Source organism: Vulpes vulpes, chromosome 7 (genome assembly GCF_048418805.1).
Source record: "Vulpes vulpes isolate BD-2025 chromosome 7, VulVul3, whole genome shotgun sequence".
In the NCBI taxonomy this organism is placed as follows: Eukaryota; Metazoa; Chordata; class Mammalia; order Carnivora; family Canidae; genus Vulpes; species Vulpes vulpes.
The window spans coordinates 23,084,397-23,110,983 of record NC_132786.1 but is presented as its reverse complement, the minus strand read 5'-3'; the positions used below and the strand labels follow the sequence as shown (position 1 = coordinate 23,110,983).

Sequence of the window (26,587 nt, the reverse complement as noted above, 5' to 3'; positions counted from 1 at the left end):
CCCCAGAGATGTGGTCTTCACTGGACAGTCAGGAAGTTTTCAATCAGCACTAAAGAGCAGGCCGCACACAGGGAAGGTCAGAGCATTTGCATGACAAGACCCTAACTTTTCCCCTTAGGGAGAGCCACCTGCCTCAACCCATCCTTTTCTTTTGCCAATAACTTTCTTGCTCCATCCTCCTTCTATAAAAAATCTTTGTGTGTACATCTCCTGGGAGCCTCCTCTGCTTGCTGTCCAATTCATAAATATTTAATAAAGCCAATTAGGTCTTTAAAAGGTTCTCAAAGTTTTGCTATTTAACACACTCACACTGTACTATTTATTTTCACGATACCACAAGGCAGCATAAGAAAATTTCTCTGGATGGTGCCTGTTGGCTAGGTTCAATTATTAAATGCAGTGTCTCTCCAAAAGAGTAGCTGGTGACCAAAAAGTAAGTGTGGATAGCAAGAAAATCCTCTTTTTCCCTGCTAAGTCACAAAATCTGAACAGCAACAGATGTGTGAGAGTGAACAGTAAGATTCTATCCCTGGTCAGCACAGGAGGTGGGCTCAGTGGGCAGCGCTCTGCCCTCGCGGCCTGCTCTGCGGCACCTGTGATCCAAAAGGAACTGGGTGGCTGGCACTGAGGGGGGCACTTGACAGGATGAGCACTGAGTGTACTATGTATGTTGGCAAATTGAACTCCAATAAAAAAATATACACATAAAAAAAAACCCAAAAGGAACTGGGTGAATGAGCTCAGCAGCAGCCCTTGTACTCTGTGCTCTCTCCCCTCTAAACTTATCTTTTAGAGACAGTTTAATGGCATAAAGTGAAGGGACAGGGGCTGGAGCAAGATAGGTGTAGATAAGATTTGTGTAAAAACTGCCCAAAGTAATTGGGACCCAAGAAAAATGAGATTAAAAATGTCACATGTGGCAGGGTTTTTGGCTACAGCGACATGAAGAGGATAGCAAATCTCCTCCCCCCAAGACAAATATTTAACTGGAAAAAACCATCCAGAACAAGCATTTCAGGTCTCTGGGAATGAACAATAGTCAAACAAGACACAGAGCAGCACCTACTCCCAAGACCTGGTACAGGGCCATCTTTGCTCAACAGGGCTCCCCAGCCAACCCAGAGGGCAGAGCTGGTGTGGCCTGCAGGCCTGAGGAGCCCTGCAGCACAAGCAGGGCAGTCAGAACAGTCAGGACGGGCAGCAACCTCAGAGGGAAGGGAATGGGGAACACCCACCGAACTGTCAGCCCCCACCCTTTCTGGAACAATAGTCAACCAGCCAGTAATCTGAGAAACAGAATGAGAAATCTTGGAAATGAAAGAGCTCTCCACGGGTGCCAGGGAGCCAGGGAAGCTCATGGGTGTGCCAGGGCCCAAGGGGGCGGGTAGGAAGGGCAAGTGCTGCCCCATTCACAGACCACTGGCCAATCTCTTCCTGAATGACCGACCAGCCGACCAACAAGCTATGTAACAACATGCTCAACCCACAGGAAGCCAGGCTAAGAAATGAAAGAATAAAAAACTGATAAAAAATCCTTTTGAATAAAAATACAACACATCAAAATCTAAAGCAGTTATGTCAGAAAGGAAAATAAATCTGAAACCAAGAACCTGAGCTTTTATCTCTAGAAGCTGGGGAGGGCGGAGGATCCAATCCAAAATACAAGGAAGGAAACGGCAAGATCACAGCAAAAAGCAATGACTAGGAAACAGAAAAACAATAGAAAAAAATCAATGAAACCAAAAGTTGCATTTTTGAGATCAACAAAACCGATGACCTCTAACGATCAAGAAAAAGGAAGGGTGCCAAAGACCACAGTCAGAAATAACAGAGCCGTTATCACCACCGCCCCTACCGAAATGAAAAAGGACATCATGACCAGCTTTATACCAAGTCAGGCCACCGAGGTGAAATGAGACTTTCACCGAGGTGAAACACCAAAACAGATTCAAGAAGAAAGAGAAAATCTGAAAAGACACTGAGGTGGTAGTGAAAAGCCCCCCGCAAAGAAAAAGCCAGATAACTCCCTGGTGAACCTTGTCAGAGCCTCTTTCAGAAAAGAGAGGGGGAGGAAGAACCTTCCTACTCGCCCTCTGAGGCTGGCATGACCCAGATGGAAACGCTGAAGACCTCCCAAGAGAAGCAAGCCACAAAAGAACATCCTCAACAAATGTGCGTGAGGAAAGTTCTGTACTAGAGCATCACGCACTGTGAGCAAGCACTGTTTAGCCCAGGAATGCAAGGCTGGTTGTACACTGGCAAACCACGTCATCGCCTGTACTGGTGCAGCAAAAGCATTCTCAATTAAAACTCTCAGCAAATCAGGGATGGAAGGAACCTCTGTCGATTCATAAAGGGCATCCCCTACAAATGGGCAGCTCACATCATGCTTGGTGATGAAGACTGAGTGCTTTCTCCTAAGGCCCACTTATGTTCACACTGCCCCCACTGGTCAGGGACACTCAGTTTACCTATTTGTCACCTGGGTAGAGTTCTAATCCTAGCCATCCTGGGCTTGAATCCAGAACCATCCATTTTAGACTGTGGAGCTGGGATCTCGACATGAGCATATTTTAAAGGCTCTGTGGGTGATGGCTGTGCAGATAAGGCTGTGGATGGCTGAACCAGACAGGTGCCTCCTGACCTGCCATGACTCTGCCTCCAACAAGTGCATTATCCCTGCCAGCTGAGAATCATTCCTACCTTACAGAGAAAGATCCTCAAATGAAAATGGAAGCACTGTGGGAAAGATAGGCCACTCTACAAGACCACAATCCACAGAAACATTTCAGCTGCTGGTCTGTGTTTCTCAAAGCTGCTCCCCAGGTGCCCAGGGTGGAGTCCTGGGCAGGTTCCACTCAAGGTGGAAGTTGGTGCCCGAGCCAGGCAGGGGTGGCCTATTCTAGGTGCACAAGGTTTCAAAGTCCTTACCTTAAAAAGCTATGTGACCTCTGTTTTTTGGATATGTTTGAATTTTTCTTTTCTTTTAAAGAGGGCATGGGGAGTGGGACAGAGGGAGAGGAAGACTCTCAAGGAGGCTCCATGCCCAGCACAGAGGCTGACATGGGACTCAATCCCACAACCCTGAGATCGTGACTGAGTGGAAATCAAGAGTCAGACACTTAACCAACTGAGCTACCTGGGTGCCCCTTGAATTTTTCTATACTATAAAATTGAAAACCTAAGGACATATACCACATATCCTCATCTTTCTCAAGAGCCAGGGATCCATTTTAATTCCATTAAAATCCTGGAATTGCATTAGTATGAGATTCATATATTTCCTATGCATATGTTGAGAAAAACATTCCTCTTTTTCCCATGCACTGACACTTCACACGAAGTCTCAGGTCCTACAAGACGCTGATGTCAGGTGCAGGCGTAGCCAGCCCCACAAATTCTCCACACAGCTCAGCTACACGAGAGTCTACTGATTGATTCTCCAATTTCCACCCTTTTCACCCACGTGAGTAAATGAACTGGCTAGGTCCTGGTTAGCTCTAAGGGAAAGCCTTCTACTGTAGGGACTTAAGGGATCTAAATAAACTCCCTGGAAGCCTACCCGATGAACAGTTCAAGGATTCCTAAAGCACATGCTACGCTATAAGCATCTATAAAAACAAGAGGTTTAGACCTCATCAATCTATTTTGTTCACTATGCCCAAGTTTCTTGTCCATGCCAAAGGCCTGAGGTATCTACTGAATAAATCAGTAACTAGTGCATGGTACTTTTAAAAACTGAGTAATTCTCAATGTGCTACAAAAAAGTTGATGGTATAAGGACGCTAGGTTACAGCCACTGTCAATTAGGACACAGGTATTTCCTCAACATCACTATGAGGCTAAACAGGGCAGCTTTCAAGGCAGCAGTACTACCCTGTGCATCAGAAACAATTATGCCACGCTGCAGAGCAGATAATTAACTGCTACATACGACCTAAAAAGGGTGATGTTCACATGGACAAACAGAATGAATACTGCCGTCTTATTTTGCTTTCTCAATCCAAGGCTAAAAACAAGATAATCTAGGTAGTGAACTTTAATTTAAAAAGAAGAGCTCCACCAAAAGTAAGATATTCTAACGAGTCTATGTTGAGGTATACAATGTATATATGTATCTGGATGATGAATATAGAATACTGGTGCTAATCTGATGATTTTTAAACTGGGAACCAAATTGATAACATAGACGTTTAGTCAAGAAATACTCCAAATAATAAAAATTCTCTTCATTGTTACTTTGAGTAAGAGACTGGTGCTAGTTACTGTAAGAAGAGACTATAATGTCAGATAAAAACCCTGAAAAACAAAGTTCTGAACTTTTATCTACCTTTCTAGAAAAGTTTACACTTTAAAGCTTTATCCCCAAAGTTTAGGAAAAACAGGTACCACAGAAGCCTCTCCGTTCCTCATTTGTGAAGAGAAAAACTTAATTTTCCTTATGTAGAATGGAGCATGAAAGCTTGTGACATCATGAAAGGGTCCCAGTCATGGTGTACAAGGCCTCTTTTAGGGTTTTCTAAGAAATGATGATAATACCATTTCTAGAAGTGGTTCTCCTCTCCTACTGCTCTGCCCCTGGGCCCAATCTCAGGGCCACAGGGTCTCTGTCCTCCTCCTCCTCCTCCTCCTCCTTGCCCGGCCTGCATCCTCCTTGTCCTCGGAAGTCCACCTCCCTCCCCCCACCCCGGCATTCCCCTCCTGCCTCCTGCCCACCACGTGTTAAGTGCTTTGTGCTTCACAGCAGTAACCACCAACGCCATTCTGTTCACCCTTAGCTGGAAGGGGAGCCCCACAGGAGGCACTGGTCCCCAAAGCATCCTCAGATGAGAGAATGAGCAGGTGGATGATAAACACTTGTTGAGCAAATGATGCACACAGAAAGGGGGATATTTCAGGCAGCGATTATGACGAATGTCCAGCTTTTAAGAAAAACCATTCCTATCACTTTTTTATTGGAAAGTGGGAGGAAGCCCTGGATAAGCTCTAGAGGTGCTCATATTTGAATCAATTTTTTATACCTTCTATAGCTGTAAATAACACGCTCTAGAGCAGAAATTTCCAAGGCATTCCTAGGATCCTGATCACCAAGAGTTTTGGTAGGATTAACATAATCCACTTTCAGGAGGGTGGGAGGAGTTAATGTTTCTGGAATGTCTGCAATGTGACAAGAAGTGTTCTGGGTTCTGTAGAGACAACTTTTCCTTCACTCCTCCCCTCAAGGTAAATACTATTACCCTCATTTTGCAAAAGAAAAGCCTGAGGCCCTTGGTCCCCAGGTACCTGCAGGGACTTCCTGTGTCTGGGGTCCCACAACACTTCCCACCCGAGACTACACATGAAAACAACTGTTTCCAGCAAACATGGAAACAAAAAAGTCTAGCCCCTCATGCAACTGCATGAAGGATCACTGTGATGCTGTGCTTTTGTGTACCACACAAATGAGCACTCCAGGCTTAAATGTAAGTTAAACAAGTTAGTCCATTTTGTAAGAAAAACAGAGAGGTTTCCTTTTCTCAACGCAGAAAACAATTATTCTCTTTCAAAAAAGTACAATGAGAATTACTCCAGTCAACAAGTGGAAGATAGTCAATGCACTGATTAGTAGGTTGTGGCCAGGAGCACATTCCTAATGCCTCCACTCACACACAAATACCAACAGCGGTCAAGGAGAAGCAAACTGAAGAAGGCACCTTCCACTAGAAGTCTGCTGTAACTTATAGTTACAGCACTGAAAGAGGTCCTAAAATCCTTGGTACTTAGCTATGTAAATATGAAAATACTGTTACATTCAAAATAGGAATTCCAGAAACCTATTAGCATTAATGTGAGGAAGTAACTGTTCCTTTGTGGATGGCAAAAGACGTCCTCTTCAAAAAAGTCAGTTCACTCTGAAAGTAAATCTCTCTCCAGGTGGCCTAGCTCCCTTTCTAATTACCTAAACTGTAAGGTGTGTAGATGCGATTTTAAGTATCTTCTACTTCCTCTAAACAGAGATGAGGTGAAAGAAGTTTGGCCTTAGACCAATGCAGAAATGTTTCGTTGGTTGTCTCCACAAGTGATTCTCTTTAGTGAATACTGTAAAAATGTCTTTTCAGAGTAGTTGTTCCTTTTTAAATATGAAGTACTACCTGAATTAAGTAAGCCCAGGGAATACTTTTTATCAGCTTAATCATTACCAAAAAATGAGGTTTGTAGCCAGCAACATTAGCAGGACAAATTTATTTATAACAAATGGTTTAAATGTATAGATAAAAAATGCCTATTGATACTGTCAGGGCTTCTTGCAATTTGACAGATCAAATCTTATTTTCATTCTTAAACCCCATGAAGAAGTGATATCACTGACTTGCATTCACTAGTGAGCAAATTGATTAATCCCTCTCTATAGAAATCTCAACTCTTGATTACAACTATCAGACGTTAAGCAGCATTATTCTAGAGTGACAACACTTGACAAATTCCCCAACCATTTTTCTCAGCTTTTGTGGCCCTGCTAGCTTGTATTAACCCTGATGAAAAATTAATTTCCCTTATCTTCTTCTAAACCCCAAAATCCAAATCCGCCAAACTGGCAACTCTTTCTGTAAAGGTATTATGAAAACCTCTAAAAGATTAATTGCATGTCTTCAGGTGACATTAAATTAATTTCTGTACTCATGACAGACATTTGATACTCCGTACTGAGAGGACAGATAACATTGTCAGGACACACACAAGGACAGTGGTTAGGGTCCCAGGGCAGCCTCTTATGAATTCTCCTTCCGATAAGGCCCACTTCACTGTCATGGCAATGCTGCTGATCTTACAGCCCACAGACCGCACGGAACAGGTTTCTATTAACTGCAACAATGCCATGCCTGGCCCTGTAATCTTTAGAAAAAAAGCTCACTCAGAATCTGGACAGTAAATGATATGCATGCTACATGAAGTTTCTAAATATAAATACATTTAAGGGTCTATTTTCTCTTTGAAGACCACTGTTTCAAGGAGAAAAGATAGAAAAAAAACAAACAGGCTAACATTTTTTTCCAGGTCTCTAGGTCAATTACCTAATTAATTAAACTGTTGCAACAGAATAGGAAGTAAAAATATTTTACCTCTGCAGTGTCCCCTGATTCTCTGCAATCAACGATCCTTACATATATAGTAAGGATGCAAAACAGGTAAACAACTCAAGTCTAAAATGCTTCCCCGTAAACTTATAGTAATGGGTCCCACATGAGTTGAAGTGAAGCAAAACCCACAAGGTCATAGAGACAAGGCACACAGACCTCATAAGTGCCTGGGACTCCTGAAGTAAAAGGATCTGAATGGCATACACAGTGGCTTTTATGGTATGGGGCTAACAGGACACCATACCTTGAGTGCCTCCCTCCCCACCATTCTACCTTTCTGACATGAGTCAGGTTTGGGGAAATCTTTAAGAAGCAAAGTTAACTGGCCTTTGAGGCCCTGAGCCTCTGGCAGCCGGCCAGGGAGGGGAGGATGGACCTCCTGCCCCAGGACTCTCCCACCTCTCTTGCATGAATATGTATATGAATTTCTGATTCAAACATTTATTTTACTCCCCAACATCATACCCCTAAAAAAACCCCAAAAACTAACACAGACTGATTCATTACAACCAATTTCTGTCCTCTAATGAACAATTGATGATTTTGCCCAAATTTAGTGGTCACAATGTTTAAGAATGCTTTAAAAACCGTTTCTCTGAAAGTTATTAATTCTGTCCACTAAAGCATTTTACAGCTCTTAAAAACAACTATTTATATATGATAGTTTCTCCTCGGAAGTTTCTGGAATATACATATTCTCAAACACCTGACTAATCAGAATTTATGCCCCAAGTCTCTTCCTCTCTTCCGCTAGCTGCCTTCAGGTCCTTTTGCTGCTTATGAGCACCTGACACAGGGAAAGGACTCAGCAATCGACGAGGCCCTCCTGCCCCACCCAGAAGGACAGAGCCAGCAAGGCAAGAGTCTGAGCTAACCCTCACCCCCTGCCTTCCTGGCCCCTTCACCCGGGTTAAAAGGGCCTCTCCTACACTCAGTTTCCTTGATAGTCTGGTCTTCCCAGAACCCTTCTATCACAACTGCATGGCAGCTCTGTCCCCTCGTACCTCACTTCCCACCTCCCCCCAACTCATTTCTTCCTGGCCCTCAAGCACATCTCAGCTCCCAGAGCCTGCCTAACACTGTGGCAGGAAGCTGCTGCCAGAAATCAAGCCAGTCAGGAGAGCTGCGCCCTCTATGCTGGTGAGGCAGGTCAGCACAGCTCATGGGGTGTCCTCCACAGCGTGGGACATGCCCTGCCCTGGCTGGGGCTCCACACAAGGACACCAAGGTCCTCACACACACACCTGCCACTCGACACAACCCAAAAAGTGCCAAACAGTATGTACCATATAATCCCATTCTGTACACTGGATAAAGGAGTTTTTGCAAGGGAAGCGCAAATGTGAGCATGCAAAGACCAGAGGAATTAGGAACAAGGATTAACGCTATTTTTGTTTTTCCCCATTTTTCTAACAGGTGCTGTCTAGATGTCTACAACAAACAGCTATTACTTTTATAATCAGAAGTATTCACGGAAAAAACAGTTCTAATTCCTTCTTTGGCATTTCATTAAGAAAAAAACCATACACAATGTCCAGGTTTTTAAAGGGAGAAGATACTTTCCCAATTACTTCAACAAATTTTTAAAAAATATTTATAATGTTCCTGAAACTGTCCTAAATCCTGGACACAAAAAGTGAACAGAAGAACAAGCCCAGCCTCAGTGAGGAGCAGTAAAGAGACAGCTCCGCAAACCCGAGGCCATGCTCGGCAGGCAGTGAGTGCAGGATGGGCAGCCAGTGGGCCAGAGACAGGAAGCAGGGCACTTCCGGAGAGCAGGAGGCTGTGAAGGTGACCAATCCCAACCCTACCTTCTCTGCGTAGGAGTTGCAACTCCTCCTCAAAGTGGGAGTCCCCTAAGGGTGACATATAGCTCCAGGAGGAACACTTCTGTCTCTAAATGCAACGCTCAGGAGCTGTACCTATAACTTCCTGTGTATTAACGTCAAAAGTAGAACCTCAAAAAAAACCCAGCAAGTTATGACTAGTTTAGAAATATGTTTTTAAAAAATGAGGTTCAAGTACTAGTTATACCTCTGCTAAAACTTTCCAATGGCTCCCAGGGCTCTAACAATCAAGATTTGAGACCTAGAAGAGCCCGTAAAACCTGTGTCCAGACTTACTTGCTCTCTGCTCTCTGGCAAAACTGGCCTTCCTATAGCTAGAAAACTGTCCATAACTTCCCGTCCATAGGACCTTTGTCTGTGCTCTCCCCTATCTGCCTAGAAGGCTCTTTCCTTTTCCCCTGCCCTCCTTGCTTCACCTCTACACTCAAAGTCACTTCTCTAGGTCTTCCTATCTTACTTCTCACAACACCTGTCAGGGGCTGCTTTTACCTGCATTCATGACACATCCTGAGCTTGCGCAGCACCTGGTCTATTGAGCACTTCCTACTTGCCCTATGCAGCTCACGCAGATGCACACAGGGCTCCTCTGCCCCAAGGTCTATCCAGTGGACAAGCTCTACCACAGCTGCCCTGCTCATGAACGCTAGTACCAAGGCAGAACCCTCACCCCAAAAGTGACATGAAGAAGTGACAGTGCCTCCTAGCGACAGCTGCCAATAAGCCTTACCAAAGCGTGCACTAAACAGAACAAAACACAGAACTATAACTTTGGATCCCTGCACGTGCCAAGTCCACCTGGCCCCTGCCATGGATGGGGAGGAGCCTTCAGAGACCCACCGTGCCACTCCCTCACCTCCCTCTTAGTATCATGCACCTCAGTCACTGCCAAAAGAACATGCCTTGGCTAGCCTCCTTGTCCCAAAACCCTCATTTTTACTATTTAAATGGTGACCACGAATTCCCTCAGAATTCTCACACAGAACAATTCAAAAAATAAACTCTATACAGCAAAAAGTGTACTTTTTTCACATCAACAACCTGTTACATGAACGTACCATAAACAGAATTTCTTTCTGATCCTGCCTTTGGAACTGCCTGGAGGGCTGGGCGTGTGCAGACAGGGCCCAGAGCAATGATCCTCAGGGAGCACACCCGGCGCCCGGCTCTCCACTATGAGGGGGCTGAGCAGACAAAGTCCAGCGTGAGCCTGATCATCTTCTGGCACCAGATGTAAAGACGTGTTCAAAGAGTGATGGAGACACATCAACAAACAGAGCCAGCCTGAAGCGGCTCTCACCAGCCAATCCAGGACAATTCAAACATCAAAACCAACAATGACAGTAACAGTTCACTGGATAAAAGTCCATAAGCCCATATTGCTGTAAATAAAAGCAGCAATAAGAAAGCAAGAGAAAACAGAAAGCTATTACAGTAAGCATACAGAGTGAGTGCTGGTGGGATAAAAACATCAGGGCTTGCTATAAACGGTGGAAATCTGACAAGAAATGAGATGCTTCCATAGTCTCAAAATATCTTCTCATAAAGTACTTATCAATTATAAGTGTAGGACTGTAACCCTAGGGAGAGAGACCTGGTAAACACCACCTCGCTCAAGTAATCCCAGCTGCCCACACTGGACAGACACATCAGGTGCCCCCCGAAAGGACCCACAGAGGACATGATGTCCTTCTGTGGGGTTCCCACCCAAAGCGCACAACCGGCAAGTCCGCATGAGGAGAAGTAAGAGAATCCCAAATTGAAGGACATGTGACAAGATAATCAGCCTCCCCTCTTTAAAAGTCAAGGGCAAAACACACAAAGGCAGAGGCACTGTCCCAGAGTCGTGGGGACTATAAATACAACACACTGCGCTGCGCCGGGGACGAGAGAGGAATGCTGTGTCCACACGGAATCTCCCAAGTTCCGATGTGGGTACCTGTGGCTGTGCAAGAAGGCAGCCCACTGCTCAGGAGACGTGGCAGGTGTGGGAGTGTGAGCGAAGGTAGAGAGCAACAGCGGCAACGCGAACGTGACAAAACAAACTGGTGAATCTGATAAAGGGCGTGCAGGAGTTCTTTGTACTATTTTTGCAACTTCTCTTAAACTGTAATTACATCAGAATAAAATGTCCTCCACCGAACACAGAAAAATCAGGTCTGTACATGTTACCTCTCCTACCAGCTCCCTACAGAAATCTGACAGTAACTTCTGAGCAGGGAGGAATCTACAAGTACAGTCCAACCCCCAAAAGCAAGCTCACACAAATAAATTGGGACCTTTCGCAAGCAGCATTTTGACAGCCTTTTAAAAATAAAATACAAGAGTATCACAATTGGACAGCTGGCTTTCCTGCTGAGACATTCTGCACTTCTCCCATTTCTCTGTGTGGCCAGCAGAACAAAGGACTGTTTACTTAATTTGCTGCCAAATCCTTAAAAATTTTATTACCTCAATCAGAATAAAGTCACTGAATCCAGAGTTTGCTTTCATTTTCTTAAAGAGCACTAGAAACTCCTGCTCTGAATAAGCCACTGCTCCTTCGTTGGTCAGCAAGTAAAGGGTGGTGGCCCTGGAGCTGCTCCCAGGGGCCGGGGCCTTGCACAGCTCCTTACCCCTGCTACTGTCTCAAGCCCCCAGCCAGCCTGTGGGAGCACGCCACACTCTCTGGAGGACACTGGGGCCTGCTGGGGCCACGAACCAAGGCTACCTGAAACCACAACCCAACATGCCCTAACCTGGACGCCAAGCTAAGCCCTGATTAAACTCCTTAATGGAGGAAGTGCCCATGACACATGCTTGTTCTAATTCTTTTTTTCTGGGGTGTGATCACAAAGGATGGCTGGATGACTATAATAAGTTTACACTGAATAAACACTTTATATTTTTGTGTTTGCTTTGATATTACTTAAATGGATTTTCTGGATTATGAATAAAATTATGATTTAAAAAGACTGCTCTTTTGGTTTCTGAAAATTAAATACTTAAATTAAGTAGTTTTCTGAGAAATGAGCAAATGGAAAATATTTCCATATTTTCAGTAATAAAAAAGAACCATTCCATCAAATATAATTCTTCAGATAGATTACTTACATATAAGAAACACTCAGAAAGGAATATTAAGTTGTTCTGAAAGTATTCAACAATATTGAACACTCTTCATGAACTGCCACTTTACACAAACTTGCTCCTTTTGTAGTCTCATGTAGCAAAGCTAGACAACAAAATATGAGTGGGAAAACTAAAATTCATGCATATATCGATGAGGCTCACAACAAAGGTCTCTAAATTTAAATAGCAAATTCCCCTAGTTCTCACCCTAGTGCTTTATATATAAAATGTGACCTAATCTGATTTCTACGGAAATGTTCAAAGGTTCATTTAGAGCACATGGCAAGTTACAGCTGCACAGAGCTAAGAGACACCATCCCTCACTCTGCCGGGCCAGGGGCCCTGTGTTACCCACATGGTAAGGTTCTAGAAGGGGAATGATGGAAACCCAGCAACTCTCCAGTCCGTTATTCAGAGCTGCTGCTATATGCCAATCCCAACACTTTTCTCCTACTCTAGAATCCTCATCACTCTCCAGTCACTAGTAATTGTGGTTGAGAAGAAAAATGAAACCTAATCATCACCCTTCTTCTAGAAGCCCCCACTAAAACTTTTCTCTATTAATTCTGCTACGTACTTACTGGAAACAGTAGAATATTATCTCTGATCAAGAATTAAGTAACACTTTGGAACAAGGCAGCAGTAAAAACAACTGTTATAAATACTAGTAAAGAACCTCAGCTCTACCAATCAGTAGCTGGGTGGCTCTAGGGTACTAACACAACCTCTGAGACTGAATCTACTCACCTATAAAACAGGAATCAAAGTATCTACCTCACAAAGATGCTCTGAAGCTATGCTAAACATACGGTAAGCCAGATGACTTTAGGGCATGAAATCACAGACTGCATTCCTGAAGGGGGCTTTAGGAGCATGCCCAAAAGAAAGCAGGCTATGCATGGAGTGCCCCCCATGTGCTAAAAGGCTCATTCACTCATTTCCACAATTCTTTTATAACCCCGTCCACAGTCTGGGGATCTGGAGACTGGGGTTCAGAGAAACAAACTGACAGCTCAGAGTCTCAGAGGATGGGTAACACACGCCTACCCAAACGAGGATCCTCCTCACATAGAGTCACACTGTGTACGTGTCGCACCATCACAGACAGACAGAAGTGCTCAGTCCTGGCGAGGGAGGGCCTCCACCACTACCTTTCATGAAAGGAATTCCACAGCGACCAACCACCAAGAGGACGCCCACAGAGGGCTCCCAATGAAAGTGAAGAACCACTGTGAGCTTAACCATGACTCAGTTGCCACAACGGTGAGAACCAATATCAACAAAGAATTTTTATTCAATTCTTTTTGAAAATGCTTCCTATGCCCATGATACATTAGCTATAACAAAGAGAAAGGATATAAAAGGACTAGAAATTCCCTTATAGTGATTAGGGTGAATTAAAATCACTTTAAAAATAATACAATAAAAAGAAAGATTAAAAAAACAACAACTGTCTTAAGACTTGGGCTCGTTCACATTTTAAAAAACCCAATTTAATACAATCCAAAGATAAATTGTTTGATTATAAATAATGAAATACGTACAATAATAAAAGAGAACTCCATATTGATTCAGAATCGCCTCACAAGTAAAAGTACACCTAGAGAATCCTAATTAAGTTTTAAGGTATTTCCAATTCTGTATGTCAGAATAAGAGTTCCAAGACACTTTTGCTTTCCTGACAATCCTATGGATACCTATCTGAAATGTGATCACTGCCGGACCATGTTCTAGCATGGCACTGTATACTGCCATAGTCCTGTGCCCTGTCTGGAGACCAAACAACAGAACTAGAGGAGGCGACTGAATGCAAAGAATAATTTAATTGCATATATCTGATGCCAGTTTAGGTTAGAAAGAAGTAAAGGAAACAAAACTGACTCTCTCCAGAATAATCTCTCTAGGAAACCTTATAAATACACTATATTGTGCTTCTGTACTAACAGGATGTACACAAGTCCCGCGCTCACAACAGAACACAAGAACATCAGCAGACGAGATGTTTTTACCTGAAGTGCATAAACAACACTAAGCTCGCTGTGCTAATAAGCCCATCAGAACCTTGCCAGGGCGCTAGCCAAGTCCTGGGTAGCCGAGTCCCAGGCACTAACACCATGGCCTGCGGAGGAAAGAGAGCACCAGCAGGGGCAGAAACAACAGCCCTGGGAGATGTGAGCTCACCCATCACCTAATGAAATGGTTCCCTCCTCCCACCACCCACACAAGTATGAATATGTTCTCTTAAGGATAGTCCTATCCACACACACAAAAACCCAAGGCTATTGGGAAATACTATTTTTCTGGTTTAGAGATACACCCAAGATGTATTTAATCCCTGGTAAATTGAAAGTTGCCAACATGCTACTGCAGGACTTGCTGGACTAAATTCTAAGATACAGAACATGTTGATTAAATAACTTAAAACTTGAAAATTAAAAAGAGAGCTAAAAAGTTGTTTCAAATTTTGGCAAGTAGCTATTTTCACACAGAATTCCTGTTGTTTTTCTGTGTATTATAAAATTATACAGCATGATTCTGGGATACAGTCTAATAAAAAAAAAATCTTTTTTCCCACTGGAAAAAAACAACAGCAAAAATTTAAGTAGAAAAATTCTTTTAAAGGATAAGTCCTTATTAGTCTGAAAGCTGCCAGCGCCCTGCACCTCCCAGCCTACGAGAGGTCCTCAGTTTACACCAGCCACAGCAGCACATGGCACCAACCATCAATGCCATAGGGAAAAGACCTACTCCCAACCTTATCCCTCTGGCCCCCTGGCCCCTCCTTATAAGTTTTTAACAAAAAAAAAAAAAAAAAGAGAGACACTGACAAAGCCTGCCTAAAACAAGGTCAAAACAAAAGACCACAGATACCATGAAACTGAATGCTTGGGTTCTCGCCTAAAGAAAACAAATTCATAAAACGATAAAACAAGCTGATATGATAGAGGACATCTGCTTACCCAACACCTGAACCACAATGAATGGAGGGGAGAAAAAACAGGTTTGAAAAAATATTACAGGGTCTGCTGAAGATGGAATTCCCAATTCATATTACTCTATCAGATTTTTCTCATATCACGCAAAAAAGTCACACTTTACAGGCCAGGAAATAAAAGCAATAAAACTCAACTCGTTAAACTACTAGCAATGAGCAATGCCGTTTTCCAGCACGGCAATGATCCTCTGCGCCCCCCACCAAGTGCACAAGGGACCATGCCAGTCAACATCCTCTGGTTTAGGTGGCCTGCTCTGACCACTCGCATCCCCAGCTCTTCCCTTCCTCAATGCACAATAGAGAGGGTGTATAGGTGGAGCACTGCTCCAGGGCATGGCCCACCCTGACACAGACAGTAGGCCATGGCACAGGTGAGTCACCCCCTGTGGGCAAGTCAAGAACATGTGGCAGGGCGAGAAAGCATGGATTCTACAGAGCTACAGAGCACTCCCTGATGGAGAATCTTCCGCTGTGCGAGTCTGTCTGCAGCAACTGCGTTCCTAACTTCTCTAAAACCAAGGACGGTGCCCCACTGAATATGATCTATAGGGGGAACCATCCAAAAGGAAAGAAACAAAGGAGGTGTGCTCCATTCCTGAAAACCTGCAGTAAGACCATACAGGACTTTCTTGAGAATCCTGTCGATTTTTTTTTTTTTTTTTACCACAAGAGAGATTAGCTTGACAAGAGGAGATAGAAAACAGTCTCCAAAACAACGCTGCTTAAAAGGAGCCACACAACACACACGCCTGCCCCCCACCCACCGCTGCTCACTGAATCTAAAGCTACATACAACATGTAAGTATACTTGTTTCGTGGCAAAGGAAATTTTATTTTTAAAATAAACTTGATGGTTTGGTCACAAATTATCTATAAAAGTAAGCTAAAACTGCAAAACATCTACCATGGGGACTGTCACACTGGCCTTGCTTTAAGACCCCTGACAGACCATGGAAACAACAAAGGGCTCAGTGGAAAGGAAAATCGCAATGACAACCCTTGCACCCAACTGTGAGTAGTATGGAGGGCTGGACCACATGATTGCAAGTGAGGCAGTTATAACTTCCCTTTCTGCAAGAACCTTCCTTGGGAATGGGGACATTCTGAGTGAAGCACAGATTCCAAGAGGCACCAGTTACCTCGTCAACTTACCCCGCCTGACAACTTAATCACCCTGACCTTGGAGCTGACGTGCGGCCCATCTCCGCCGCCGCTGTTTGCCCGGTGCATGACAGTCCTTTTCGCGCCGGGCTTGGCGTCCGGGGGCCGGCCCTGGAGGGACGCCACTCGAGCGGTCTGTGAGGGGGGTGGCGGCCCCTCCCCGTCCGCAGGTTTTACCTGCAGGACCTTGTGCTGAGCTGGACTCTGAGGTACGGTTCTGGCCTGTCTCAAATGTTTCAATGGTTTCATCTGTTGTCCTTGATACTGCATGTTAGCACCAGATGGCACAAAATTTGATGTTTTGGGCTGAACATTTGAAACAGTGACATCTTGGTTTTTCACGAGAAGTCTGTTTTTCACATTTTGTCTGACCTGTGCACCTGGGAAGGGTAACAGTGGGTTTCCATTGGTGGGCAACGGTGAAGCCGCCTGCTGCTCCTGCTCTGCCACGGTGGGGGGCAGGTGGAGCTGCTGCTGCTGGGCCAGCCTCTCAAGCAGCTCTTTCTTCCTGGCACCTGCCTGCTGCTGCCGGCGCAGCTCCTTCTGCTTGAGGATCTCTTCTCGGAGGCGCTTCTGTTCTTCTATCTTCAAACGATACAACCTCGTCTCTTCGTCTTCATCAGGAAACTGCAAAAGAAAACAGGCCTGCTTTACCACGGAGCCGAAGGCGATGGCAGCCATCCCAGGTCAGCGCAAGACACTGAGAAAATAAATGCACCTTCCCAAAACGCTTAATTCTGGATCAGAAAGAAGCCATTCAAAATCTGCTTATAGACTTTAAGTATAACTCCTTCCTCTGGGGAGGGAAAAAAAAATTACACACAGCTAAAGCTAATTTGGAAAATCTTATCAGAATATTAAAAATGAAATAATGTAAATTTCCACTCATTTACAAGTTTGAAACCAATTAAACTATTCATTTAAGATATCAAAATATGTTTCGAATGGAAATGGCAACAGTAGGCAGACCGTGCTGTCACACAGGTTTTATCTGGCTCTTCTCTGACGAACCAACAAAAGGTGGGTATAAATGACCTGAAAGGGCCTGATTAGAACTATTGATTTTTCGTACAGAATTTTCAGCCTGATCTCAAACTCATTTGTCACAGAATAATTGGTTATAATGAACAGCACAAGTCAATCTCTCTGACCTTGAACTCATGCACCCTCCACAGAATCAAAATGCTGCCAATTGCAGTATTGGAATATTAATGGTATATAAGGAATGCTTTAATATGCCAGCCCCAAACCGTTCTGAAAGTCTATCCAAAAAAATCTTTGAGAAAGTTCAGTAACTTTTATAAAAAGCATCCAATGGGGAAAGTTTGTTAAACGTTAAGCATTTGTCAAAAATTATAATTTAAAAAAAAAAATCACAGATATCCTCAACCAGAGATCCTTTACAAAAGAACATAATAGGATTTAATTTCTTTATAATTCAGCTGTTAACAAATAAGCCTTAAGACTTGGGAATTAAGACCAAAAGGCAACTGAGGCGTCCATGGGTGCTCCTAGAGCCCACATACTTGACCTACAGGCCATAGAGCCGGGCCTCATCAGGACTCCTCAGCATTTCAGAAGCCATTCCAACCAACTTGGTTACCTCACTTCAAAGTCTAGAACAGACCTGAAAGGGCAATTCTGAAGACAGATAGATGAGGGCCTTTAGGGAAGCTTCCAGAGCAAGAAAAAGTGTTAAAGGAAGACAAATAGTAATACGTGGACAACAGTTCAAAAGGCTTAGGGGCCAGAGCTTCCAGGGAGCAGCAGACTGCGGGGGAAGAAACAGGTCTTGAGTGCCCACTGCCTCAACATGGGAATCATTTATATTCACTAGGATTCTCCCCAAGCAATCAAGAGAAATTAAAATATGTTCAAAAAAAGTGAAAATTAAAGAAAATATATGGTCAAATACATAGGAAGAAATACCTCTAGGTACATTTGTTCTTTATTATATCATTATCAATTGGGTGAACGTAACACAATAAACCACATTTACCTAAGGAAAACAAATAGAAGACTTTTTAAAAATAGTTTTACTCTTGGTCCCATTTTATGTGTACACAGAATTAAAAGTGAATACATGAAGACATTCAATTTATACTAGGACTACCTGCAAGTTTCACTTCACATACAAAGCACCTGCTTGATTCCATAGAAACTTCCTCAGAAACCTGCTTAAATCCACTGCTGTCAAGAGGATCGCCACAAGTGGCTAATGGTGTGCCTCAAGCTTACTTTCCTCATTTTATCCAGGCTTATTTTATCCAGGCACTGTTACTATAAAAACAAAGTGTTGTGTGACTTAATTTTTCTGACCCAGATCGGGTTACACATACAAGGTTCCTATAAAGAATATAAGCAGGATAGAATTTTTAGCATAAATTTCTTTTTATGAACTACCCCAGTCCACTTTGTAAACCTACCTAATTTTTTCATATATTGATCTCAAAACCAAAAAACTCACCCTTCTTCTAATATGATCTTAGTATATTATACAGTTAACTCTGTACCTTTGCCTTGTGTTTACTTCCTAGTGGTAACATTATATTGCCACTGCTGCAAAAATTTTTTAGGAAAATCTGGGCGCCTAGGTGGCTCAGCTGGTTAAATGACTGACCCGTGATTTCAACTCAGGTCATGATCTCAGGGCCGTGAGTTAAGAACACCAAGTGAGGCTTGGGGTTCTCTCTCCCTCCTCCTCTGCCCCCGCCCCTCCATGTGTTCCCTCTCTAAAAAACAAATAAATAAATCTTTTTTTTTAAAAAAAAAGAAAAGATTTGTTAGGAAAATCTGACTCCACCCCCCAATTTCAACGGAGAGATAACAGATTAAGAAAACGTGACTTTTTCTCTCATGCCTATATTATCTAAGGAAGTTCTTTAAGCTGGTATTCTTTCATTACATTATGTTAATAAATGATACAAACTTACTATACATTCTACATAGTTTTAAAAAATATTGGTGTAACTTCTATTATCCTGATCTTTTCCCATATCCCAGAGCACTGCTAGCAATGGTGGCCCCTCCCAGGTCGTGCCTATGAACAGCAGACTCCTATGCATGGTTAAAACCTATGTCTCACAGATACTGCTCAACTGCTGCTGCATCTGTATTTTTCGGGAGCAACCTTGGATGGAATCCCTATAACACGGAAGCATCAGGCAAACAGATCCAATAATTTGCTATCCCCCTAGGAGATAACAGTTCTACAGCATCAACTACAACTGCACAAATACAGAAACACAATCTAATATCATAAACCCCTGAGGATAAAAGTATGTCTTACATGGACGTGGCTGTTAGGTTCAAGAAAGAATCTAGTGGTAAAAAAGTGAAGATTTTATGAAAAACTCAATGGATAAGAGTAAAGTAAGAGGTACAAGTTGATTATATGGCTTCCTGTTTGAGATCAAATATTTTTAAATCAAAACGACCTTACCTCTGGTTCTGTTTTTGCTTCCTCTTTGGGTTGAACCACAGGGCTGACTGGCTTGACTTTGGCTTCAGTCTTGCCCTGTGTGCTCCGGGGCCCACCTCCTGGCCTCGTGGGCGGTGACGTGCTGGCGAGAGGCTTTACTGGAGCTGCAGGCGTGGACGAACAGCGGCTGCTACTCATCTCCATGACGTGCGACGGCGCTATTGGCAACTCGCGCAGATTACTGTTTCTTGGAGCAGTTGGCTGCATTTGCTGCATTGGCCGTTTGGTTACATTCTGAGAAGTTGTATTCTATTACAAGAAGACAGAAATTCAAATTACAATGGGATAAATGGGAGAAAGAACGTTGAAAGGCAAATTATTAGATAACAATATTGTTAAAAATCATTTTAATTAAGAAAGGACTTCTCCTCCTGGGGTGGATAACTTTCCTACGGTGAACACTTTTTTCCATGTGTGAATGTTCCTGCTCTACGGGGCAGCACACATTACCATTAAGGATTAGGACTGGTCAAGGTTATCATACTTGCCTATAGACAAGCTCCTCCTGAATGGAAATTATGCCAGGGGGCTGCAGTTGGTGCCTTAGTATGGGGACTGACATTTGTCACAGAAGTGATAGGGCTCACAAAAGCTTACTGGCACTTTTACTGGGCCCCCTAAATTTAAGGTGGAAGAAAATAAGCAATTAAGTCAGTATCCTAAGAAAAACTACATCTTCCAAGAGAAACATGTTCAAAACTTTTATTTGAGAGGAAATTCATAGTCATGTTCATCCCTGGGATTCGTAACAGAGACCCAGCACCTAGAGGAGCTTACAGGTAGGAGGAATGGCTGGGAGAGACTGAGCTCTGAGAGCACCAGCTCAATATTTATGGGTGCAAGGCAGGGGATGCAGTCCACCACTATTCAAAGAAAGTGAGGCCTAAGTTACAATGCACCTATCCATAAGTCCCTCCTCCATTCTTATATCATGTTAGTCTCAATGTTACTTTAAGAAAGAAAGAGAGGCTGGTATGAGAAAAATTGAAATTAAAAGCAGCTAAGTGATATGCCTGAAGCTCCAGGTCAAAGGGACTCTGTACTAAAGGGAAAACCCAACTAATTCACCTTGGCCAAGCAGAATATCAGCCTCCTTATGGAGTTAATGGACAACAAGGCAATAGTAATGTCTTGTGTTTGTGAAGCAATGCACATTTCCTCATTTCCTTCGATGCAAGATGAGCCTGTGCCCTCACAACTAAATGTACTGTTCATCTCCCACCATTAAATATAGGCTTGCTGAAGGAAGGAAACTGGTCTCCTGTGTTCACTGCTGCACTCCCAGGAACTGGAATGGCGTCTAGCAACAGAGGCTGGTCAATCAATTCTTCCCGAATTCCTTTACTGATTTATTCAGAGCCCAAGGAGATTCAGACAATCCAGCCATCAAACAGGAAGCTACTGGCAAATATTTGCTCAAGTAATGTGTCTACAAATAATACCATCTATCGCAGTAAGAGTATCTAGATATGTATGTGTAAGATGAAGTAAGAGGGTGTCAATGCAGTGTTTCAGGCACAAATGGGACGTACTAATCTCTGTTGTCAAGAAAATATATTTCCTCACCAGTTTTTTAAACATACACACGTTTCAGTACTTCAATCGGGAGTGGAAGATGTTCCAGCTCCGAAGTTCTGGCGGCACATCCTGTGCCCTCCGAGGGCCTCCCCCACCCCCCCACCCAGGGAGACATCAAATACCGAGGGACACTCACATGCCTCAGCCCCTGGCGCTGGGGGCACTGCATCCGGCCACTGCTGGGTGGAGGCTGGGCCGCCTGAACATGAGGCCTGAACTGCGGCTGCGACGACATGGGCATGAGTGGTGGGGGTGGCACAGACAGGTGGTGGTGGTGCTGCGGCTGGTGCGGCGGCTGTGGAGGTGGCTGGTGCTGTGGGGGTGGCTGCAGCGGGGGCTGGTGCTGTGGCTGTAGGGGAGGCTGCTGCTGGGGCTGTGGCTGTGGCTGGTGCGGAGGAGGCAGTGGAGGGTGCAGGGGCCCCTTCCATGCCGAGGAGAGAGAAACAGTTTGTGAATGTAGGTACTAGTGATGCTCCCATTCAGCCATCCCCTTGAAAGCCAAACACCAGAACCACACAGGGGCACTAGAATTTCACTTTACATTGGTTGACAGGGGTAGTATGATCTTTAATGCAATAAAAAGCCAAAACTGTTTTCATACACTTTATATTTGCTCTACATCCTCTTAATCCCCAAATTCCAGGAACTTGTTCTAGTAAATGACTAAGGATGCAAACCAACACAATGTCAGGGATGTTGCCTGCATCTTTGGCTCGGATACCGAAGAACTGAAACCAACAAACGTGTCCAAGGAATGGCGGCTGCCATAAAACGTAAAAGTGTGTAGCATTTCTCCCATAATGCGGTGGAAGGTAACTGAGGAACAGGAGATCCTGACCCTGTGTTAACTCGCACAAGAGCAGGGTGCCCAGGGTACTCGGGGCATGGGAAAGCACAAGGATCCAAATGTTGCCGATGACCACTCCCAGATGATGGGATTTCTTAACTTCCTTTTTAAATACTTACCTACACTTGAATAATTCTGCAACAAAGATATATTTGTCATCATTTTTAAAAAAAGAAAAATGAAGGAACATTTTTATCCTACTTTAACACCCAAAATAATAATTTTTTTCTTTTTTTAACTTTCAATAGTCTACATATTTCAATAGTTAATTCAAGTATCCCATCATTCTGTATCTTTATAGTAAGCTTACATCTGAGCAGAATCACACAGAGCAAGAACAATCTCATAGACGTTCCAAGTCCCCCCATGAAACGCAACCTAAAGCAGAGGGCACTCAAATCTTTCAAATAACAGAGGAACGGCAACACGGTTCTCCCATGCAAAGAACCTATCTGCAGTTACATTTTACAGGAACATAATCCAACAAAAAAACTTTTATTTCCATTGGTAAACCTTTCAGGAATCTTGCAATGATATGCAACGTATTATTAAAACACGTCCTACCTTTATTAGCAGTATCACCTTTAAAAAATCTGAAATTTTTTTTCATTTCCCCAAAAAATGACAATCACTTTTTCCATTTCTTCTTTGAAGGGAGAAAAATAGTATTATCAACAAAGTTGTCTTTAGTAAGTAGTATATTTAAAATTAAACCCTTATTCTTTAATCTCTACAGTTTAGAAGACTCTAAGGGAAAGAAGAAACTTCATCTTATGAAACAAAGAGCCAGAGCTCCAGGAGCAACCCTCCTCCATGGAGCCCGCCAAGATACATACCTGCAGGTTAGGCTGTGCATGCGTGGGCAGAAAGGGCTGGCCCGGGCCAGGCAGGAAGGGCTGCCGAGGAGGGATGAAAGGCCGCGTGGCCGCTGAGCCAGGCTGGCTGAAGTGCAGGATCCCCACTGGACCCGGCGGCTGGAGGGTGGGCCTGACGGGCCTCTCCCTGGGGAACACAGGCTGCTGTCCCTGCTGATTAAATGCTGGTCCAGGCTGAGTGAACGGTAAGGGACTAGGAGTGGGCACTGGGTGGGTGCTGCTAAGAAGTGTGGGGGGTGGTGGCGGCGGAGGGGGGCTTCTCTGTTCTAGAAAGAGATGGCTTGGGAACCTCGGTTCACCTGAAACTGAGAGATAGGCCACATGAGCCTCTATTGTACACAACACACCAGTCACACAAGAGCAGTTTTATGTACCATCCTACTGGGAAAACAAGTTACAAGTGGTGGACAGGATGTGAATGTTTGAAAAGAATGCTACATTTTACAACTTATTTCTAGATTGCTTCATTACTCATTTTCTATGGAGACTGCCTCACAAATTGTATGAGATTTTCACATTGCAGGCACCATCAATGTCCAATTTTAGCACTGAAATGCTAAAAGAAGAAGTGCTCCAGTACAAAAATCTGGCACTCTTAAAAATCTATTAGAAACTCAATCCCGTTTAAAACATGAATATGTCAGGAGCCTGGGTAGCTCAGTGGGTGAGCGTCTGCCTTTGGCTCAGGTCATGATACCCGGGGTCCTGGGATCGAGTCCTGCATCAGGCTTCCTGCAGGGAGCCTGCTTCTCCTTGTGCTTCTGTCTCTGCTTCTGTCTCATGAATAAATAAAATATTAAAAAATAAAATAAAGTAAAGTAAAAAAATAAAATAACATAACATAACATAAAATAAAATAACATAACATAACATAACATAAAATAAAATAAAATAAAATAAAATAAAATAAAATAAAATAAAATAAAATAAAAATGAACATCTCTAGGCACATCACCCAATACGACTTTGCCCCATGAGTCTGCAAGGTCCTTTACCTCCTAAAAAGAAAGGGTCTCGCTCCTGTGGTGGGGGTGGGGCTCTCCACTGGTCCTGGAGAGGGAGTCGTGGAGGCTGGCTGAAATTACTGGGGACAGGCCCAGGTGTATGCTGCGGGAACTCTGGAGGGCCCTGCAGAACAAACAGAAAACAGGATGAGAGGCAGAAAAAGTCTGCTTTTTCCAGAAGTGGATACATATATGGTTCCCACCTGAAAACATCAGTAACTGTCTCCCTTGGCCACTCCCCTCACCAATATAATTAGAGGCTGTTACAAAGTAAGTGATCTTGCCATAATCAAACATCCAAATGCAGCATCGCAACAGTAATTCCATGTTCTCCTATCACTACAGCACAAGATGATATTATTTTTAAGCTTACTGAAATCCATGCACTTACTGACCGTTCTTGCCCATTAATCCAAGAGGCTAAATGTCTACATTCAGTGTCCCTGGCACTGATCTTCTCCAACATGCTATAATTTGCTACCTTTTTAACACAACCATTAGCTTCAACTATGAAGCTGCTTTATTTCTTAAAGAAGAAAAAGAAATTGAATGTGTACCATAAACATCAGTAAGCTCTGACGAAACAGGACAATGTGAAATGCTTAAGAGACCATACTGCTACAAAAGAAATGTTTTAGTCAGATTTTACTGGATAAGACATTTTGAACTCTTACAGATTAATTCTTCCAATAAAACTCTAGAGACAAACGAAATTAAGTCATTTTTTCAGCTGGCCTTTTAAGGATTCATAAAGATCTTTAAACACATTGCATTTGCCTTTTGTTTTTCAGTGAGGCATTTAAAGAAAGCCTCACCATTTTTTTCACTTCTCCAGAAAGAATTAATTATACAGATACCAAAATAACATTCATTTAAAAACATCTTCTTTAAAACTCAGTATTTCTCAACTTTTAAAAATCACACTTTCTCAATAAACTTGAAATTCTAACTCCTTTTCTGCCACTTTATTACTAATATACTTAGTTACTCTAAATGTGACAACATCTTACAACACTGAAAATGGTTTTGCAAACTACGTTTAGTTTTCTTCTCTTTTTAAAAGCCTGTTCTACCTGTGGCACTGTAAGAACAATGCACAGTAAATGGAATAGCACCCATGAAAACCTCCAGAAAAGCCCACTGGGTGTAGAAGTGGCCCACCAGCAAGCGGACTACTGCTACTGGGAGAGTCCAAGGGAACTGTCCTGGAGAACCTTGAGATCCAAGCCAACTTTTGGGAACACTGGGTCTGGCCTGTCCATGTTCTGAGAATCACGAAACAAGCTTAAAAATCAAGTCATAAAACCTGGGCTAGTGTGGGAGTGACCTGCAAGGAAATCTGTGGATCTGCCTGTGTGCTGGGCATGGGGCTGTAATGCGATGGGCGTGGAGAAGATGACTCAGGAAATGGCCTGGTGAAGTGCAGAGTCTGGAACTACCTGGGTAGGTTACCTGGTTGGATTCAATGCCAATTCTCTTGCTTCTCTGGCTGGTCGTTTTTGGGTTTTTTGGGTTTTTTTTAAAGATTTAATTTACTTATTCATGAGAGGCAAAGACATAGGCAGAGGGAGAAGCAGGTTTCATGCAAGGAACCTAATACGGGACTCGATCCCGGGACTCCAGAATCACTCCCTGAGCCAAAGGCAGATGCCGAACCACTGAGCAACCCAGGTGTCCCTCTCTGGCTTGTCTTGCAGCCCATGGGAAACCAGGCCAGGAGGCCAGAGACCTGAGCCGAAGCCCAGGGCAGGGCCTGAACCAGTTTTTGGCAACCACAGCAGGAGACACCTCTTCTACTTTCCAGAGATGCTTAGCCTCTACATATGTGAGCCAATGCTCCGGACACAATCCCTACTATACGGTGACTAAGGAATGCAGTGATTTGTCCAAAATTTAAATAAACAATGTTGACAAAGCCAACATGAGCCAGTCGAGTATTGATACTGTTTGAGCACCCACTTCAGGAATAAGGACCAGCAGGCACTGTGGCCCCTAGACCCATGAGTCCCTGGGTACAATGGCCACCTTTGTTACCCATGACTCACAAACTACACACCAAGCTCTGTGCAGAGCTCTGACCACTGGAGTTCATGAATGCACAGCACAGCAAGAGCAAGAATCCCATTTCACAGCCCAGAAAATGGAAACTCAGGATATTGAATAATTTGCCAAACTACTGAGCCAACCAGGCACCCCTGGTTTCAATAATAAAGAAAAAACAAGTTAAAAGCTCCCAAAGGGTTCATTTTATTCATGACATGAAAATGAAGCAGGGAGTTTCAACCCATATGATATAAATCTTAACAAAATAATAAATTTGGGGATCTTAAAAACCAGATTTTCTCTTGATTTAATTATGAAAACGACAGCCTACAGCCAACTCAGAATTGTGAATTCTGGAAACCATCACGTCATATACAAATTTCTATATTTCCTAACTCATCCTTCCCTGTGGAAAATGCTCACTCTATGCCCCATCTCAGTCAAAATACAAAATCTCTACAGAGAAGGGCTTCTGTAAGTCCTTGGTACAGATGCTCCATTTTCTCCTGTCCTACTTGACTCTTGCCAGC

The 26,587-nt window shown here is 43.4% G+C and overlaps 1 protein-coding gene across 7 annotated transcripts in view; it reads right to left on the bottom strand.

Moving 5' to 3' along the window:
- Nucleotides 1–26,587, bottom strand: part of RBM33 (RNA binding motif protein 33) — a 136,044-nt gene that overhangs the window by 19,942 nt on the left and 89,515 nt on the right. For all 7 annotated transcript variants that reach the window (XM_072763242.1, XM_072763243.1, XM_072763244.1 and 4 more), the window contains 5 exons: nt 24,006–24,138; nt 22,972–23,315; nt 21,425–21,709; nt 19,672–19,959; nt 16,221–16,856 (listed from right to left, as the gene is read on the bottom strand). In XM_072763242.1, coding sequence (XP_072619343.1) covers nt 16,221–16,856; nt 19,672–19,959; nt 21,425–21,709; nt 22,972–23,315; nt 24,006–24,138 — 1,686 coding nt within the window. The remainder of the gene's footprint in view (nt 1–16,220; nt 16,857–19,671; nt 19,960–21,424; nt 21,710–22,971; nt 23,316–24,005; nt 24,139–26,587) is intronic.